Raw genomic sequence first — 19,142 nt, forward strand, 5'->3', positions numbered from 1 at the left:
CACTAACATTGAGTGGCTGCTGCCAACATACTGACTCAACTCCAGCCACTTTAACAATGTATAAATGTATGAAAAAAATGTATCACTAGCCACTTTAAACTATGCCACTTTATGTTTACATACCCTACATTACTCATCTCATATGTATATACTGTACTCTATACCATCTACTGCATCTTGCCTATGCCGTTCTGTACCACCACTCACTCATGTATTTTTATGTACATATTCTTCATTCCTTTACCCTTGTGTGTATAAGGTAGTTGTTGTGGAATTGTTAGGTTAGATTACTTGTTAGATATTACTGCATTGTCGGAACTAGAAGCACAAGCATTTCGCTACACTCGCATTAACATCTGCTAACCATGTGTATGTGACAAATAAAATTTGATTTGATTTGATGTGATACAGCCTGGATTCAAACCAGGGAATGTAGTGATGCCTCTTGCACTGAGATGCAGTTTCTTAGACCCGCTGTGCTGCTCGGGAGCTCCAAAGGCAAACATTCATTTGTAATTCGACTCAAGTTTTGAAGTGATAAAGGTTAAGGTTAGGCATTAACTCCAAATGGTTAAGGTTAGACATTAACTCCAAATGGTTAATGAAAGGGTTAAGGTTTGGGATAGGCTTAAAATGCTGGAGGCAAAACCATGTTTCTATGCATTCAGCTCACTATGAGCAAAGTCTGAGTCAACAAACTTTCACACATTAGCTCAATTTCTTGTCCTGCTGAATTCCACCCTACTCACAGAATAACACTGATTAAGCAATTGGTTAAGTTATTATTATTCTTTTTGAACAGTGTGGTGGTCCTCCCCTCTCCTGTGCTATAGTCCATTGGCTTGCCTGGCTGCTCTTTACTTATCTAATAGTTTGTTGATCCTGCGCTAACCATAATCCTCTGAGTGGTGTTAAATCTCTCAGCACACTGAACACAGTGCATACTGTACATAGTTAACATGCTTCTACTTCACATGCCAGCCAACACGCCACATAATGAAACTGAGCACATGTATCATAATACATCTATGGTGGGTAGACTCTGTAGCCTGTAAACAGTGTTGTATGTCACCAGCTAATACACGTATTGTGGCATGACCTCGGGTTCGTAGTCATATGTGAGTCACACCGTATGTGTGTGAACTGCCTGAAAATGATCAGCCTCACTGTTAACCCTTAAAAAAATAAAATCTCCCTCTGGGATTCTGTTACTGTCTGTCATTTGCCACATCCATGGTTAATTTAGTCTTTGTTTTACTGCTCCAGATCAGTTCTTTTGTTCTTTCTTTTGGAGATACTGTCTTTGGAATGAGGACAACCTGACCTCGGGTCTGTCAGCATCTTTGTTTCATACCCATATTGAAGTCTGAGATGACTGTTATGGTCCTGTCCCAAATCGCACGCTATTCCCTGCATTCTTAGAAAAAAAGGTGCTATCTAGAACCTTAAAGGGTTCATCGGCTGTCCCCATAGGAGAACCCTTTGAATCCTCTGTAGAAAGGGTTCTACATGGAACCAAAAAGGGTTTTACCTGGAACCAAAAAAGGGTTCTCCATGGGGACAGCCAAAGAACCGTTTTGTAACTCTTTTTTTTCTAAGAGTGTATATAGTGCACTAATTTTGACCAGAGCTTTATGGACCTTGCTCGAAAGAAGTACACTATATAGGGAATAGGGTGTCATTTGGGACGCAGCCTATCTTACCTCAGGAGAGGAGGATGTGCTGAGTGTGAGGATGAGCTGTGTGTACAGTTGTACAGAACATTCTGTTTAGGCTCAGAGGAGAGAGGGAGAATGCCCCTCTGTAGCTCTCTGATCCTCAAATGAACTTTCGTCTTTATCCATTTTTCTCTCACCTTCAAGCTGCACTGTGTTCACTATTTTGCTCTCTCTCTCTTTATCTCTGTCTCTTTATCTCTCTCTCTCTCTCTTTCTCTTTCTTTCATCTAAAGCTCAGTGTAGCAGCCAATCAGGGCCACACACACACACACACACACTCACTGTGCAGAGAAGCATGCTGCGTTCTACAGTAATCCTTCTTTCCTCTGTGCTCTTTAATTCTCTGTAAATGCTTCCGGTGAAGGGGTGTGTGTGGTGTGTGTGTGTGTGTGTGTGTGTGTGTGTGTGTGTGTGTGTGTGTGTGTGTGTGTGTGTGTGTGTGTGTGTGTGTGTGTGTGTGTGTGTGTGTGTGTGTGTGTGAGAGAATGTGTGTGTTTGTTACTTCCGGCTGCTTCCAGTATCAGGACAAGATCTTTTCACGCGCATGAGGAGACAGTGTGAATGAGGGAAGGAGAGAGAGAGGAAGAGTGATAGGGAGAGAGAGGATTGGGAGTTTGAAGTGAATCCGTCGATGGAGCGGTGAGCAGGAATGCGAGTGGCTGTGTGTGTTGGGCAGCTGAGCGGTGACATGAAGCATCTGGAACGGCTTCAGCAGCTGCACCTGAGGAGGAGGGATCACAAATCATCCGCTCTCTCTCTCTCTCCCTCCCACTCTCTCTCTCATGCTCTTTTTTTTCTCTAACTCACTCACTCACTCACTCTCGCTCTCTCTCGTGTTTTGTCTGTGCTCGCCAGAGCACTGCAACAGTTCCACACTGAGCAGCAGCAAAGCAGTGGAAGAGCAAAGAAGAGGAAACCGAAAAGGAAGAGAAGAGCAGAGAAAACGGGAGTACGGAATTGTTTGCATATGACAGAGAGTCAATGAGAGAGGGCGTACAGGACTGTCTGTATATGACAGAGTCAATGAGAGAGGGACTACAGGACTGTCTGTATATGACAGAGAGTCAATGAGAGAGGGAGTACAGGACTGTCTGTATATGACAGAGAGTCAATGAGAGAGGGAATACAGTAGATTAAAGAAAAGGAGGAGGGGATGAGAAGAGTGTGAGAGCGGGGGATAGAGAGGGAAACAGTGGGTTATAGAGCTGGAATGCGCTGACATTAAGGAACTGGCTGTTTATATATGCATTTGGCCCGGCACCTTCTGCCGAGCCACAGGTTTGAGCACACACACACAAACACACACACACACACACACACACACACACACACACACACACACACACACACACACACACACACACACACACACACACACACACACACACACACACACACACACACACACACACACACACACACACAGCTCTGTTTGCTTTGGAGGATAAGCCCAGGAGGCCCTGTCAGGAGAAGAGTACACCTTCCAGGGAGCTGTTAACTTTTCCCGCCCCCCTCTCTCTCTCTCCTCCTTCTCCCCTTCTGCCGTCCCAAATGTACCCTCCTCCCTCTGGCTGCCCAATCCAGCCTACCTGCTCCAGTCAGGACTCGCAGAGCCCAGTGGGAGACACACACACACCGAGAAGCTGGAATACTCTACTGTTTACCACGGACCTGGCACGAACAGAATCTAAGAGAGACAGATAGACCGAGAGTCCCAGACAGGCAGCCTTCCACTGACTTCCAGCAGGATGTCTAAAGCTTCACGGCTGGCTCGACCATCCTCCGCCGGGGCGGGCTCCAAGCTGTCGTCCTCCCGTAAGGAGGCTCCTGGTGGGGCCCGAGCCCGGGTGGTGAGTGTAGGGGAGAAGCTGATGAGGGCCGGCAGCGACGGGACCCTGACCAAGCAGAGGGCCCTGGCTGCAGCCGCCCCACCTGCACTGCAACAGGCGGACAAACAGCAGCCCCAGATGCAGTGTCAGACTCAGACCCAGTTCCAAAGCCAGGCACAGACTATGGACATGGTGGCCCAACCCAAGAGCAGAATCAGCCCACCTAAAGCCTCAGCCCTTCCACAGGGCTCTATGCACAGTAAGTACTGGACTACAGTCATGTTGCTTTTCATCTGTGACACCGGTGGCCATGTGTTTATGAGCATCTCAGATAGATTGTAGCTTCCATCAAGGCAAATGTCTGCATCACTTCCAATCCCCCATATATGTTTTTTGCAAATATGTCACCGACCGCCTTGATTCGGTCTTATGTAGCAACATTTGAAATTGTGTTATTTACATTGGATAAAAGCCGAGACTCAGAGCTACAAAATGGTATATCATACACTGCATTTGAGGAACAATGGGAAAGTAATTCTGCTTTGAAAGTTGATAAACTTGTAAATTCACTTTTGAGAAAAATATTTTTGGTAGCTACTGGAGAGCTCTTCTTTGTCTACACCCATTCAGCATTGTTCACACCTTCTTAAACTTTAGCTCCACCAATCTCTTTAAGGGTTGATCCGAGGGTTCTGTCCTGACAACAGCAGTCAAGCATCCAAGCTACCTAACAGTTGTCGCAGTGACATTCTATTAAAATGGACACTTGCATAGTGGAGTCTTTTGTTGAGACATGTAGCTAGCTAGCGTGCAATTTTTTTACCATAATCACAACTCATGACGTTACTACCCTGCATGAATATGCAGGTAGCTAACCAACCAGGTTCAATGTGAGCTAGCTAACATTAGGCTATAACAAGCAAAGCAAATGGCTCCGAGATACGAATAATACACGTAATGTTAGCTAGCGAGCCAGCCAGCTAACGTTAGCTAGCTAGCTAACAGTACACTTTAATTGAAATGAAAATATTTTGTCAAAATTAGAAACGTGTAACATCTGAAAATGTAGCTAGCTGGACTATCTTACCCGTGGTCTGAAATAGCTAGCTAGCTAACAGTACACTTTAACTTGAAATGAAAATATTTTGTCAAAATTAGAAACGTGTAACATCTGAAAATGTAGCTAGCTGGACTATCTTACCCGTGGTCTGAAATTGGAGTAGATGGCCAAAGCGAATTTACCAGCTATGTCTATCAACAGTTGTCGCAGTGACATTCTATTGAAATGGCTACTTGCATAGTGGCGTCTAGACTATTTTACCCGTATACATCATGGTTGGCCGCTTCTCCCTGTCACGGATACCATGGTTGCCATGGTTCTCCGTCTCCTTAGCTATCATACTCCAATTCCACTGATTTTAAAACTCGGTCCTCCAGAAAATGGAGAGCAACACTTATGCAGTTCTACTAAGCAATATATTTTTTTTAAAGCCGCGTTAGACAGGATTACCTACACATACTAACCAGCTCAAATAGACAGAAACGCGCTATATGGCAGACCAATCCAAATTCATCTCTCGGCATGTCCAGCCTACGCATTATCTCAGCCAATCATGGCTAGCGGGAAGGTTGCTCACTTTGTCTGTGGCTTAATCAACTAGGATCATAATTTAACGATGTATTCATATTTACAGATGGCATGCAAGTTTGTTATTAAGGCACATGAAAGTTCACATGTTCCAGAAGGCATTTCTGCCCAAAAAACGCATTTTGTTTAAATAAAGGATTACGTTCAAACGGCTCTCATGTGAAGTAGTGACCCGCGACATACGGCTAGTTTCCTGAAACGGGTCACTTATATATACACACTACCGTTCAAAAGATTTGGGTCACTTATATATGTCCTTGTTTTTGAAAGAAAAGCTAATTTTTTGTCATTAAAATAACATCAAATTGATCAGAAATACAGTGTAGACAATGTTAATGTTGTAAATGACTATTGTATCTGGAAATGGACGATTTAAAAAAAATATGAATATCTACATAGGCGTACAGAGGCCCATTATCAGCAACCATCACTCCTGTGTTCCAATGGCACGTTGTGTAAACTAATCCAAGTTTATCATTTTAAAAGGCTAATTGACCATTAGAAAACCCTTTTGCAATTATGTTAGCACAGCTGAAAACTGTTGTTCTGATTACAGAAACAATAAAACTGGCCTTCTTTAGACTAGTTGAGTATCTGGAGCATCAGCATTTGTGGGTTCGATAGCAGGCTCAAAATGGCCGACAGTCAAGTTCCTTACTTTTCCCCCCTTCCACGTTCCTCTTCCATTTTTGCGGTAATGATGCAATTAGTTGGTTGTAATTTTGGAAAGAGCATTTGAGTTTAACCACAATATTTGCTGTATTATTTGTTCAGTATTTTATGGGGCTCCCGAGTGGCGCAGTGTTCTAAGGCGCTGCATCTCAGTACTAGAGTCTTCACTACAGACCCTGGTTCATTTCCAGGCTGTGTCACAACTGGCCATGATTTGGAGTCCCATAGGGCAGTGCACAATTGGCCCAGTGTCATTAGGGTTTGGCTGGGGTAGGCCGTCATTGTAAATAAGAATTTGTTCTAAACTGACTTGCCTAGTTAAAAAAATTATGAAATTGCAACTAACTTTCTGTAGCTTGTTTTAAAATAGCGACATTTGGGAGACAATTTCCTTTTCAAGTAACTGAAAGTGAGAGGTCTGAATAAAGGAAAAGGAAAAAGGACATTCTTGAACATAGACATTCTTACTAATTTGCTAGAGAACCAGTTCGGATTTGAGTATAACTTTTGTATGATTGAAGCCTTTAGTGAGAGGTCACCCAGTAAAATACTATTTGAGTAAAAGTCTAAAAGTATTTGGTTTTAAATGTACTTAAGTATCAAAAGTAAATGGAATTGCTAAAATGTACTTAAGTATCAAAAGTGAAAGTAAAAATATAAACCATTTCAAATTTCTTATATTAAGCAAACCAGGCGACACAATGTTCTAGTTTTTTTTATTGACGGATAGCCAGGGGCACACTCCAACACTCTGACATTATTTACAAACTAAGCATTTGTGTTTAGTGAGTCCTTCAGATCAGAGGCAGTAGGGATGACCAGGGATGTTCTCTTGATAAGTGTGTGAATTGGCACATTTTACTTGTCAAAATGTAATGAGCACTTTTGGGTGTTAGGGAAAATGTATGGAGTAAAAATGATATATATTTTTTTAGGAATGTAGTATAGTAAAAGAAAAAGTTGGCAAAAATATAAATATTAAAGTCAAGTACAGATACCCCAAAAAACTACTTAAGTAGTACTTTAAAGTATTTTTACTTAAGTACTTTACACCACTGTGTAATAGTAGTATAGTAATTGTAGTAGTTACAGTATATGGGTGGTAGACTAGTTTCACTAGTCCCATGTTAGCCACCAAGCCATTTCCTTACTCCCATGCTACTCAGTTTACAGGTTTGTTTTGCCATGTGTGTGGTCGGCTACAGGGGATCCGTGTGTTATCTGTTTGTTTTGTGTGTATCGGTCAGACCGGCTTGTTGTGGGATTAGATCTACCTATCAGGGCTCCGCTTCCTGTCCTGTTCATCAGTCAGACTTTAGTGTTATGTCGTGTATTGTTCACGATAGGGTTGTCGTTGTGATATCCGTATTCTGATACTCAGAAGTATCATGATAAGCAAACAAAACATGAAGCAGACTTCATTTCTTGTGTCTTGAGGAAAACAGTCTTTTAATGTTGGAAACATAGAAACACATTTTGTCACGTTTGTTTATTTTTCTAACTTTAGCAGAAAAAGTTTATTTTGTAGTTTATTTTTTTAGTTTATTTTTCTAACGCACAATTTTAGCAGGTTTTTAAAATCATTTAAACTGCTTCGTTTTTCCCTTGTTGCCCTTGGAAAATTGAGTATCGTAGGACTGTGATACTGGTATTGTGATTGACAACCCTGGTCCAGCATTAGATCGTCCTATCAGCGCTCTGCTTCCGTGCCTCGGAGCCGAAGGCGTTCCTCACCTGATCACGTGACTGGATCCCACGTCACGTCGTTGTTTTTTCCAATCCCATCTCCGTGTGGTGCGGATGATGGAAGGGAGCAGGGGGCCTGATCACTCACTTTTGGCCCCATCATCACATTCCCTCACCCTAGTTAGCTTAGATTAAACACAGTAGGAGAGTTGGCCTCGTCCCAAACGGCAGCCTATTCCCTTTATAGTGCACTACTATTTCCTGGCCCTGGTCCAAAGTAGTGCACTATATGGGGAATAGGGGTCATATGGAATGCACCCTAAACCTACCCTTGGTTTTGTAGTGTCATTGTCTTGAAGTATTTGGTGAGTACCGGTATCTTGTATCAAGTAAACACATGTGTTTTCATTATAGGGAAACTTCAGGATTTTGGCAATGAAGCCCTTTATCTACTTCCCCAGAGTCAGATGAACTCGTTGATACCATTTTAACGTCTCTGTGTGCAGCTTGAAAATAAGTTGCTAACTGGCGTTTGTGCAATTGCTAACTAGCATTAGCACAACGACTGGAAGTCTATGGTAACTGTTAGCAGCGGCTCGTGAAACTACCTCAAAAAATTGGTATCCTTGAGTTAATAATAACTCTTGGGAAGTAGATAAAGAGCTTCATTGCCACAATCCCGAACTATCCCTTTAAACTATCTATCCCCTCTGTCAATCAAGATGTTCCCTGCCAATTACACACACACACGCACGCACGCACGCACGCACGCACGCACACACACACACACACACACACACACACACACACACACACACACACACACACACACACACACACACACACACACACACACACACACACACGCGCCTACACGCATGCACACACACGCACGCGCACGCACACACACACATACACAGACACACACACGTTTCGGGGGGGTTAAATAAAATGTTTTGTCACATGCTTTGTAAACAGCAGGTGTACACTAATAGTGAAATGCTTACTTACTGGCCCTTCCCAATAATGCAGACAGAAAAACAATTATAGAAAGATAATTACACAAGGAATAAATACACAATGAGTAACGATCACTTGGCTATATACACGGGGTTCCAGGCTTGGTGCATCAGTACCGTTTGCCATGCAAGTCTATGACTTGGGTGGCTAGAGTCTGACAGTTTTTAGGACCTTCCTCTGACACCGCCTGGTATAGAGGTCCTGGATGGCAGGAAGCTACCCTCTGTAGCGCCTTCCAGTCGGATGCCAAGCAGTTGCCATACCAAGCGGTGATGCAGACAGTCAAGATGCTCTCAATGGTACAGCTGTTGAACTTTTTGAGGATCTGCAGGCCCATGCCAAATCTTTTCAGCCTCCTGAAGGGGAAGAGGCGTTGTCGTGCGTTCTTCATGACTGTGTTGGTGGGTGTGGACCATGTTAATTCCTTAGTGATGTGGACACAGAGGAACTTGAAGCTTTCGACCCGCTCCACTACAGCCCCGTCGATGTGGATACCATTCATCCTAGTGTCAGGTCTGACTTATCTGTTTCTTGTCTAACTCAGAGACAGTCAGTTGGGGGAGGGGAAACAGGGGAAGAGACAGGGGAGACAGACAGCGTTTTGGCAGGGGGGAGGACGGTGGGAGGAGAGGTGTGAGCTGTAGGCGTGAGTCAAACTTTCGGGTGACAGAAGGAGGTCAGGAATGTGAGCAGGGTATGCTGGGAAGTCTGCAGGTCTGGAGCCGTGTGTGTGTGTGTGTGTGTGTGTGTGTGTGTGTGTGTGTGTGTGTGTGTGTGTGTGTGTGTGTGTGTGTGTGTGTGTGTGTGTGTGTGTGTGTGTGTGTGTGTGTGTGTGTGTGTGTGTGTGTGTGTGTGTGCGTGCGTGCGTGCGTGCGTGCGTGCGTGCGTGCGTGCGTGCGTGCGTGCGTGCGTGCGTGCGTGCGTGCGTGCGTGCGTGCGTCAGTTGTTCTTACCTGCAGTAAAAAGTCAGGTTGTGGGTTATGAGGGGCAGGTCTGTACTGGAAACCAGATGTCTCCCAGTCTGTGGCTCTGTGTGCTCCCTCCAACCTCTTCACACAAACAGACCACTGGCCAGGAGGACTCCTGCCCCTCCTATGCACGCACACACACATATGTCTTCTCTGTGTCTTTTTCTCTCTCTTTACTTATATATTTCTCTGTATCTTCATCTGTCTCTGTCTTTCTTTCTCTTTATGTCTCTCTCTCTCTCTCTGTCTCTATCTTTCTCTCTTGCTTCCCCCTCTTTCTTTCTATACCTTACTTTCAAATTTCCACCGCAGTATGTACAGAGTTTCTACCCACTGTTATTCTTAACTGAAGAATTACTTTGCGCCACGCCACCGCCCCACACACATACACTCTCTCTCAAAAGACTTTCAAACAGAATACATGATCTGTGTATTGTGGCAGATGGAGGCTTGGAGGACTCAGCTGTATGTTTCTCTATGTGAGTCGGAGTGATGATGACAAAAACAGAACTTTCTCCACATTTCCTGCTGAGGCCTGAATCTTAGAGGCAGCTCCACATACAAACACTGTAGATATTCAATTTGTAGAGCTATTTTGGGTGATTTTGTTGTTTGTCGAGAGCCCTCATTCACTATCTGTCTGTCTTTATTTGGAAGTTACTTCAATGATTCCGCAATTTTCTCTAAACAAATAACTAGTCGCACTGGCATCACCGTAACCTCCTATTTTTCACTTAATTTAAATCTTTATAGGAAAATAGGAAATAGCCTTCTGCCCTATGGGCCATTCTGGCTCGGATAAGGCTAATTTATCATCATAACCTTGTGTTTCACCTCACCTTTATGAACAGAGATTACCGATACAGGTTCATAGATCAAGCTCAGGTCCCATTTTGTGCTGGTTTAATAGGTCAAGCTATGGCATCTAAGGCCACGCATGGGCCATGACCAATGTGCGTCCCCAATGGCACCCCGTCGCCTATATAGTGCCCTGGTCAAAAGTAGTGCATTGTATAGGGAATAGGGTGCCATTTGGGACACAGCCCATGGCTGCAGCCGAGGCACTGAGGTCGGTCTAGCGATGATGTTGCGTGACTGGGGCCGGATGATAAGCGTGTGTGACAGGTGACATTTCCAGCATCTGTTAAGTCTTCAGTGTTGACGTAAGCCACTGAAGCTGAAATAAAAGCTCTGATTTGCCCTTAAAGATGTCAGCTGATGTACTGGCTGCTGTAACCTGGTCAGTAACAGTAACACACCTGACCAATCATATTTTTACTGCTCCCCACTGGAGACCGGGGTTCAATCCCAGCGTCCACTTTCTACTGTGGTCCCACTTGCCTGTCACCCCTCCGGTCTTGGCTGCTGTGGAAATCAGTTTGTCATCAGAGGAGACCATGGAGTGTGCCAGAGGCCAGTGGTCTAAGCTGGCCTCTTTAATGACACATCTGGCAGGTTTAAGGCTCTGTACGTCTGAGACACGCATCGATAAGAAGAGAGCGAGAAGAGAGAGAGAACGAGAGAGCGAGAGAGACTGCTAGGCTGCATTATCAACCATCAGCTAGTCTATCTCCAAGCACCCACGCGCTCTTATCTCACCAATTCAATTTAAGGGCTTTATTGGCATTGGAAACATATGTTAACATTGCCAAAACAGCCTCTCTCTCTCTCTCTCTCTCTCTCTCTCTCTCTCTCTCTCTCTCTCTCTCTCTCTCTCTCTCTCTCTCTCTCTCCCTCTCTCTCTCTCTCTCTCTCTCTCTCTCTCTCTCTCTCTCTCTCTCTCTTTCTCTCTCTCTCTCTCTCTCTCTCTCTCTCTCTCTCTCTCTCTCTCTCTCTCTCTCTCTCTCTCTCTCTCTCTCTCTCTCTCAGCTGTACTAGTGTATTGTCAGTAATTTTGTAAAGTAAAGGCGGGTGAGACACGAGCAGCACGGGGGAAAAGCTAAAGCCCAACGTTCCCCAGTTATCCTTAGTCATCCAGGCCATTAAACAGTATAAGGAGTCATCTTGTGTTGTGCCTGTGTGGTGTCAGTATGGCATGCAGACGGACAGCAGAGTTTAGTATGTGGATTTGTCTGGACATGAATGTGAGGGTACTCACTTCAGTTTCCTGTGAATCATCAGAGATTACAATAAGGATGCACTTTGAGACTGTGTGTGTGTGTGTGTGTGTGTGTGTGTGTGTGTGTGTGTACTTTCTCAGTGGTCTGTGAAAGACTTTTCTGATCGAGATTTTGTTACATTACTTCCGGCAGATGACACAGGAGCGTGCGTGACAGAATATGGTGCCATGACAGTTGGCACCAGGTTATTCCAGGCTTGAACCTTACAAGCTGAGCCATTCCACACCTGTTCCTTGTTCATTTGTTCTCGACTGACGCTTTCTGATTTGGGGTGGAAAACGCACTATGGTTAAATGAGCTAAAACAAGCTCAATCTAATTGGGATTACTTTCTTTAAGCGTGAGATAAGATCGCTTTCCTCAAAATCGAGAAAGGATTTGATTAATTAATGCCTAACATTACCCATAAAGCCCTCTGGTTTATCTATTGGCGACCTTGACAAACTTTGGCAACACTGTAAGTGTTATTACAGACCATCGTAACACACTGGCCCAGATCAAACAGCCCTCAAAGATTCTTCATTAGTGGTCCACATCTTTCATTACGCATTTCTCACTACACTGGGTTTTGAAATTTAATTTGCCTCAGAGTTTGTATAAATATAGAATTTCTTAGCTCCATTGACTGAGCGGTGGCTTGGACATATATACACAGCGGTCTGCCAAAGGAGAATTACATGGGGAGGGGAGTCACAGACAATACCATATCAAATTGTATTTGTCACATGCGTCATAAACGACAGCTGTAGACTAGCTGTGAAATGCTTACGAGCACTTCCCAATAATGCAGAGAGAAAAACAATTGTTATATATTGCTGTGTGTTCCAAATGGCACCTTATTCCCTATAAAGTGCACTTCTTTTGACCAGAGCCCTATTGATCCTGGTCAAAAGTAGTGCAACTACATAGGGAATAGGGTGCTATTTGGGATGCGAAGAAGGTTATGAAAAAAGCCTGTGCTAAAGGATTGAGATAATTGTCAGACTTTGGCACAGGAAGGAAAAAAAAGATAGACACCAGACATGAATCATCTCAGTCAGACAAACTCAGCCAATTTTAGAAGTCAAAGACCTCCATTTATGGTGGATTATGGGAAGAAGAGGTTGCATGGTCGCCATGGCAGCAGGGAAAATGGCTTCCAGGTTGACAACCTGCAATGTTTGAGAGAATCAAATATGTGATGCATTGTCGGTAAGTTGTGACTAATGGATCTACAAATAAGAATGTGTAGTTAGTTTTGATGCAAGGGGATTTGTAGGTGATTTGTAGATCCATCAGTTGGCAGTCACCTGTTGTGCCATGTTGTGTCGCTACTGTGTTGTTGTCAAGTTGTGTTGCTACCATGCTGTGTTGTCATGTGTTGCTGCCATGCTAGGTTGTCATGTGTTGCTACCATACTGTGTTGTTGTCTTAGGTCTCTCTCTATGTAGTGTTGTGGTGTCTCTATTGTCGTGACGTGTGTTTTGTCCGACATTTTTTTTTTTAACCACAGCCCCCGTCCCCGCAGGAGGCCTTTGGCCTCTTGGTAGGCTGTCATTATAACTGAGTTAAGTTAACTAAAAATAAAAAAAACACACTGTCTACCTTAGTCATGTGGACTGAAGAACTGTACCTGGCTGGCCCAAGGGTCTGAGAATGTAGGTGTGAGATCATCATCATGCCCTGCTTTAACTCTATGAGACGTGCTCCGCTGTTGTTCGCTAATGACCGGACGCCTATGTGTCATCCTTCAATCCAAACAGACTAGAATCAGGTCACTGAGCAAGAAGTGTGTGAGTGTTTCAGAGAGACTGGGTGGGATACTTTGTTTGGTCTAGTGGGACTTATTCATTCAAGCTCTAGCTTGAGGCAGTGCATTATACTGAACAAAACTAGAAAGGCAACATGTAAAGTGTTGGTCCCATGGTTCATGAGCTGAAATATGCACAAAACGCTTATTTCTCTCAAATTTGGTGCACACATTTGTTATGATCCCTGTTAGTGAGCATTTCTCCTTTGCCAAGATAATTCATCCACCTAACAGGTGTGGCATATCAATAAGCTGATTAAATAGCATCATCATTACACAGATGCACCTTGTGCTGGGGAATATGATGTCACACACGTCATTATACAGTACTTACTGTAATATGAAATACAGAATTTTACTTGCCACTGAGCTGCACATACAGTTGAAGTCAGAAGTTTACATACACTTAGGTTGGAGTCATTAAAACTTGTTTTTCAACACTTAGGTTAGAGTCATTAAAACTAGTTTTTCAACCACTCCACAAATGTCTTGTTAGCAGACTTGTCACAATCGTCTTCGTGAGAGAGAGATGACCAAGGCGCAGCGTGTGCAAAATACATCTCTTTATTTTGGAAGAGAGAAAAAACACGAAAACGAACACTATACACAAACTAACAAAAAACAACAAACGACCGTGAAGCTAAATAACGTAAGTGCACAGACAAGCAACAAACGTTCAACATAGACAAGACATATACAATGACCCACAACAGCTAAAGCCTATGGCTGTCTTAAATATGGCTCCCAATCAGAGACAACAGTAACCAGCTGTCTCTAATTGGGAACCCATTCAGGCAACCATAGACTTTCCTAGACAACTACACACAACACTAAACCATCTATACTCCTTAACCCTCTAAACCATACAACCCCCTAGACAATACAAAAACACATACTTCATGATGTCACACCCTGACCTGACTAAAATAATAATGAACACAAAGATAACTAAGGCCAGGGTGTGACATAACCCCCCCCTTAAGGTTTCGAACTCCGGGCGCACCAGCATCAAGTCTAGGGGAGTGTCTGGGTGGGCGTCTGTCCACGGTGGCGGCTCTGGCACTGGTCGTGGTCCCCACCCCACCATAGTCACTACCCGCTTACTTAACCCCACTGGAATAAGGGGCAGCACCGGACTAAGTGGCAGCACCGGACTAAGGGGCAGCACCGTACTAAGGGGCAGCACCGTACTAAGGGGCAGCACCAGGATAAGGGGCAGCACCAGGATAAGGGGCAGCACCAGGATAAGGGGCAGCACCGTACTGAATGGCGGATCCTGGCTGGCTGGCTCTGGCGGATCCTGGCTGGCTGGCGGATCCTGGCTGGACGGCTCTGGCGGATCCTGGCTGGACGGCTCTGGCGGATCCTGGCTGGACGGCTCATGACTGGCTGACGGATCTGTCTGCTCATGGCTGGCTGACGGATCTGGCTGCTCATGGCTGGCTGACGGATCTGGCTGCTCATGGCTGGCTGACGGATCTGGCTGCTCATGGCTGGCTGACGGATCTGGCTGCTCATGGCTGGCTGACGGATCTGGCTGCTCATGGCTGGCTGACGGATCTGGCTGCTCATGGCTGGCTGACGGATCTGGCTGCTCATGGCTGGCTGACGGATCTGGCTGCTCATGGCTGGCTGACGGATCTGGCAGATCCTGTCTGGTTGGCGGCTCTGGCAGATCCTGTCTGGTTGGCGGCTCTGGCAGATCCTGTCTGGTTGGCGGCTCTGGCAGATCCTGTCTGGTTGGCGGCTCTGGCAGATCCTGTCTGGTTGGCGGCTCTGGCAGATCCTGACTGACGAATGGCTCTAGCGGCCCCTGACTGACTAACGGCTCTGACGGCTCGGGACAGACGGGCGGCTCTAATGGCCCGGGGCAGACGGATGGCTCAGACGGCGCTGGGGAGACGGATGGCTCAGACGGCGCTGGGGAGACGGATGGCTCAGACGGCGCTGGGGAGACGGATGGCTCAGACGGCGCTGGGGATAGTTTTTGCAAGTCGGTTAGGACATCTACTTTGTGCATGACACAAGTAGTTTTTCCAACAATTGTTTACAGACAGATTATCTCACTTATAATTCACTGTATCACAATTCCAGTGGGTCAGAAGTTTACATACACTAAGTTGACTGTGCTTTTAAACAGCTTGGAAAATTCCCGAAGATTATGTCATGGCTTTCGAAGCTACTGATAGGCTAATTGACACCATTTGAGTCAATTGGAGGTGTACCTGTGGATGTATTTCAAGGCCTACCTTCAAACTCACTGCCTCTTTGCTTGACATTATGGGAAAATCAAAAGAAATCAGCCAAGACCTCAGAAAAAAATTGTAGACATCCACAAGTCTGTTTCATCCTTGGGAGCAATTTCCAAATGCCTTAAGGGACACCGTTCATCTGTACAAACAATAGTACGCAAGTATAAACACTATGGGACCACGCAGCCATCATACCGCTCAGGAAGGAGACGCGTTCTGTCTCCTAGAGATTAATGTACTTTGGTGAGAAAAGTGCAAATCAATCCCAGAACAACAGCAAAGGACTTTGTGAAGATGCTGGAGGAAACAGGTACAAAAGTATCTATATCCACAGTAAAACGAGTCCTATATTGATATAACCTGAAAGGCCGCTAAGCAAGGATTAAGCCACTGATCCAAAACCGCCATAAAAAAGCCAGACTACGGTTTGCAACTGCACATGGGGACAAAGATGGTACTTTTTGGAGAAATGTCCTCTGGTCTGATGAAACAAAAATAGAACTGTTTGGACATAATGACCATCATTATGTTTGGAGGAAAAAGGGGGAGGCTTGCAAGCCGAAGAACACCATCCCAACCGTGAAGCACGGGGGAGGCAGCATCATTTTATGGGGGTGCTTTGCTGCAGGAGGGACTGGTGCACTTCACCAAATAGATGGCATCATGAGGTAGGAAAAGGATGTGGATACATTGAAGCAACATCTCAAGACATCAGTCAGGAAGTTAAAGCTTGTTCGCAAATGGTTCTTCCAAATGGACAATGACCCCAAGCATACTTCCAAAGTTGTGGCAAAATGGCTTAAGGACAACAAAGTCAAGGTATTGGAGTGGCCATCACAAAGCCCTCACCTCAATCCCATAGAATATTTGTGGGCAGAACTGAAAAAGCATGTTCGAGCAAGGAGGCCTACAAACCTGACTCAGTTACACCAGCTCTGTCAGGAGGAATGGGCCAAAATTTACCCAACTTATTGTGGGAAGCTTGTGGAAGGCTCCCCGAAACATTTGACCCAAGTTAAACAATTTAGAGGCAATGCTACCAAATACTAATTGAGTGCATGTAAACTTCTGACCCACTGGGAATGTGATGAAAGAAATAAAAGCTGGGCCTCCCGGGTGGCGCAGTGGTCTAGAGCACTGCATCGCAGTGCTATGCTGCGCCACCAGAGTCTGGGTTCGCGCCCAGGCTCTGTCGCAGCCGGCCGCGACCGGGAGGTCCGTGGGGCGACGCACAATTGGCTTAGCGTCGTCCGGGTTAGGGAGGGTTTGGCCGGTAGGGATATCCTTGTCTCATCGCGCTCCAGCGACTCCTGTGGCGGGCCGGGCGCAGTGCGCGCTAACTGAGGGGGGCGGGTGCACGGTGTTTCCTCCGACACATTGGTGCGGCTGGCTTCCGGGTTGGAGGTGCGCTGTGTTAAAGAAGCAGTGCGGCTTGGTTGGGTTGTGCTTCGGAGGACGCATGACTTTCGACCTTCGTCTCTCCCGAGCCCGTACGGGAGTTGTAGCGATGAGACAAGATAGTAATTACTAGCGATTGGATACCACGAAAATTGGGGAGAAAAGGGGATAAAAATTAAAAAAAAAAAAAAAAAAAAAAAAAAGAAATAAAAGCTGAAATAAATCATTCTCTCTACTATTATTCTGACAATTCACATTCTTAAAATAAAGTGGTGATCCAAACTGACCTAAGACAGGGCATTTTTACTAGGATTAAATGTCAGGAATTGTGAAAAACTGAGTTTAAATGTATTTGGCTAAGGAGTATGTAAACTTCCGACTTCAGCTGTACATACATACAAAGCCTACTTCGAATGTTGAACATGTCACAGTGCTACCAGAGAGTAGCTGCTCAACATTGGTCAATCATCATATGATGGAACTTTGAGCTTTGCTTTACAAAGGCTTCAAAACTGGCAGTGAACTACAGGGCAAACAGACCAAAAGGACATGGCAAAATGCACAACCATTTCAGAATCAAGACTTGCTGCCACTCCAATCTGTTTCCTAAACAAATTCATGGGGCACTATAACCACATAGGAGTTAAATTGGTACAGCATTCTCATGGGTTCAACAAATATAGACTCTTACAAGGCACGTCGCAAAATATGTTAATGAGCAATACCATACAGCCACTAGTGGTCAAACGTTTTTTGGCGAGCCTGTATTCTGTGGGGTGGAATTACAGTACCATTCGAAATACAGCAATTCTTTGCTTCGCCCACAACATTTCCCCACAATACATTTTACTGTTGATAATACCCTAAATTGCTATGTAATTCACAGTTTTCTGTTACAGTGTGTACACTAATTAATATTGCTATTAAGCCCTCGTCTTTGTACCCCATCTATGCCCTTCTCCAAAGCTAATTACGGCAACTTGTAATCTCGCCAACCGAAACTTGTAGATCCTGCACTGAGCACATATTGTGTTCCTGCATCCCAAATGGTACTCTTTCCCCTACATAGTGCCCTACTTTTGACCAGAGCCCTATGCAGACTTTAGTTTTTTCCCCAATCTTATGTATGGACTATGTTGTTAGCTTTTAGCGATCATGGCTAATTCACTTGACTGGCGGATATGAGCAGATACCAGTGGATGCTAGCTCTCCCCCAGGCGTTTTCTCTGATAGAGCAGACAGAGCAATCAATACGCCTCTGCCTCCATTCAAACCACGCTGATTCATTAAAACATGGGGCTACGTAAATACTTGTGTGGTACCTAGTGCTCTCTCTCTCTGTGTTGTTATGGATCTCTGTATTCCATCACTTAGCACTGAATGTTCAGTCTATATGACGCTGTGATGTATCAACTTTATTCCTGAAAAAGAACTACCCTTCTGATGTTGATTTTCATGAATATTTGAATTCTGTGATCGTGTTCAGTTGCTATTACAGTGTTGTATTCAGGCTGCGCTCCTGTGGAGGAAATTCACAAAGTTTGAGTTTATTGATACGTTCTAAATCAATCTTCTCATTCATTCATTTTGATGTTGCTTTTCAGTCGTATTCCAACATCTGTCATGATTGTGTGGGGAAAGTACTTGTGTAAATTTATGACAGGGATGTTTGTATGTCAGCATCATGGGGGCTGTGTCCCAAATGGCACCCTATAGTGCGGTACCTTTGACCAGAGCCTATGGGGTATTGGTCATCTAAAGAGGGACTCCAGCTCAGGCAACTATCTCCCCTCTCTTTATTCCTTTGGATTTAGCGGCATCATGTTCAGTGACGGAAAGGCTGGGCCACACTCTGACAGGTGACCCTGTCTTGTGAGACGGCTTAGCTACAATACCACTGAGGGTAAAACTGATACAGTTAAACAAAAGATTTACTGTCGACACACTGCGGTTGTACTATATGCAGTACATTGGGCTGTGTGTCTGGCCGCTGTGCCACCCATAGAAAAATGGATGCATGCATGACTGTAAGTCGCTTTGGAT

At 44.8% G+C, this 19,142-nt stretch overlaps 1 protein-coding gene across 8 annotated transcripts in view; it reads left to right on the plus strand.

Annotated features, from left to right (window-relative positions):
* The first annotated feature begins 2,409 nt into the window (after positions 1–2,409).
* The window catches only part of LOC139583554 (sickle tail protein homolog), a 181,484-nt gene continuing 164,751 nt past the window's right edge, over positions 2,410–19,142 (plus strand). For 4 of the 8 annotated variants that reach the window (XM_071414759.1, XM_071414763.1, XM_071414764.1 and 1 more), the window contains exon 1: positions 2,411–3,806. In XM_071414759.1, coding sequence (XP_071270860.1) covers positions 3,467–3,806 — 340 coding nt within the window. In that variant the 5' untranslated portion in view covers positions 2,411–3,466. Of the gene's footprint in view, positions 3,807–19,142 lie in introns of all 8 variants that reach the window. The other 4 variants (XM_071414758.1, XM_071414760.1, XM_071414769.1 and 1 more) reach the window with 3 other exon arrangements.

This window comes from Salvelinus alpinus, chromosome 8, assembly GCF_045679555.1.
Source record: "Salvelinus alpinus chromosome 8, SLU_Salpinus.1, whole genome shotgun sequence".
NCBI lineage: Eukaryota > Metazoa > Chordata > Actinopteri > Salmoniformes > Salmonidae > Salvelinus > Salvelinus alpinus.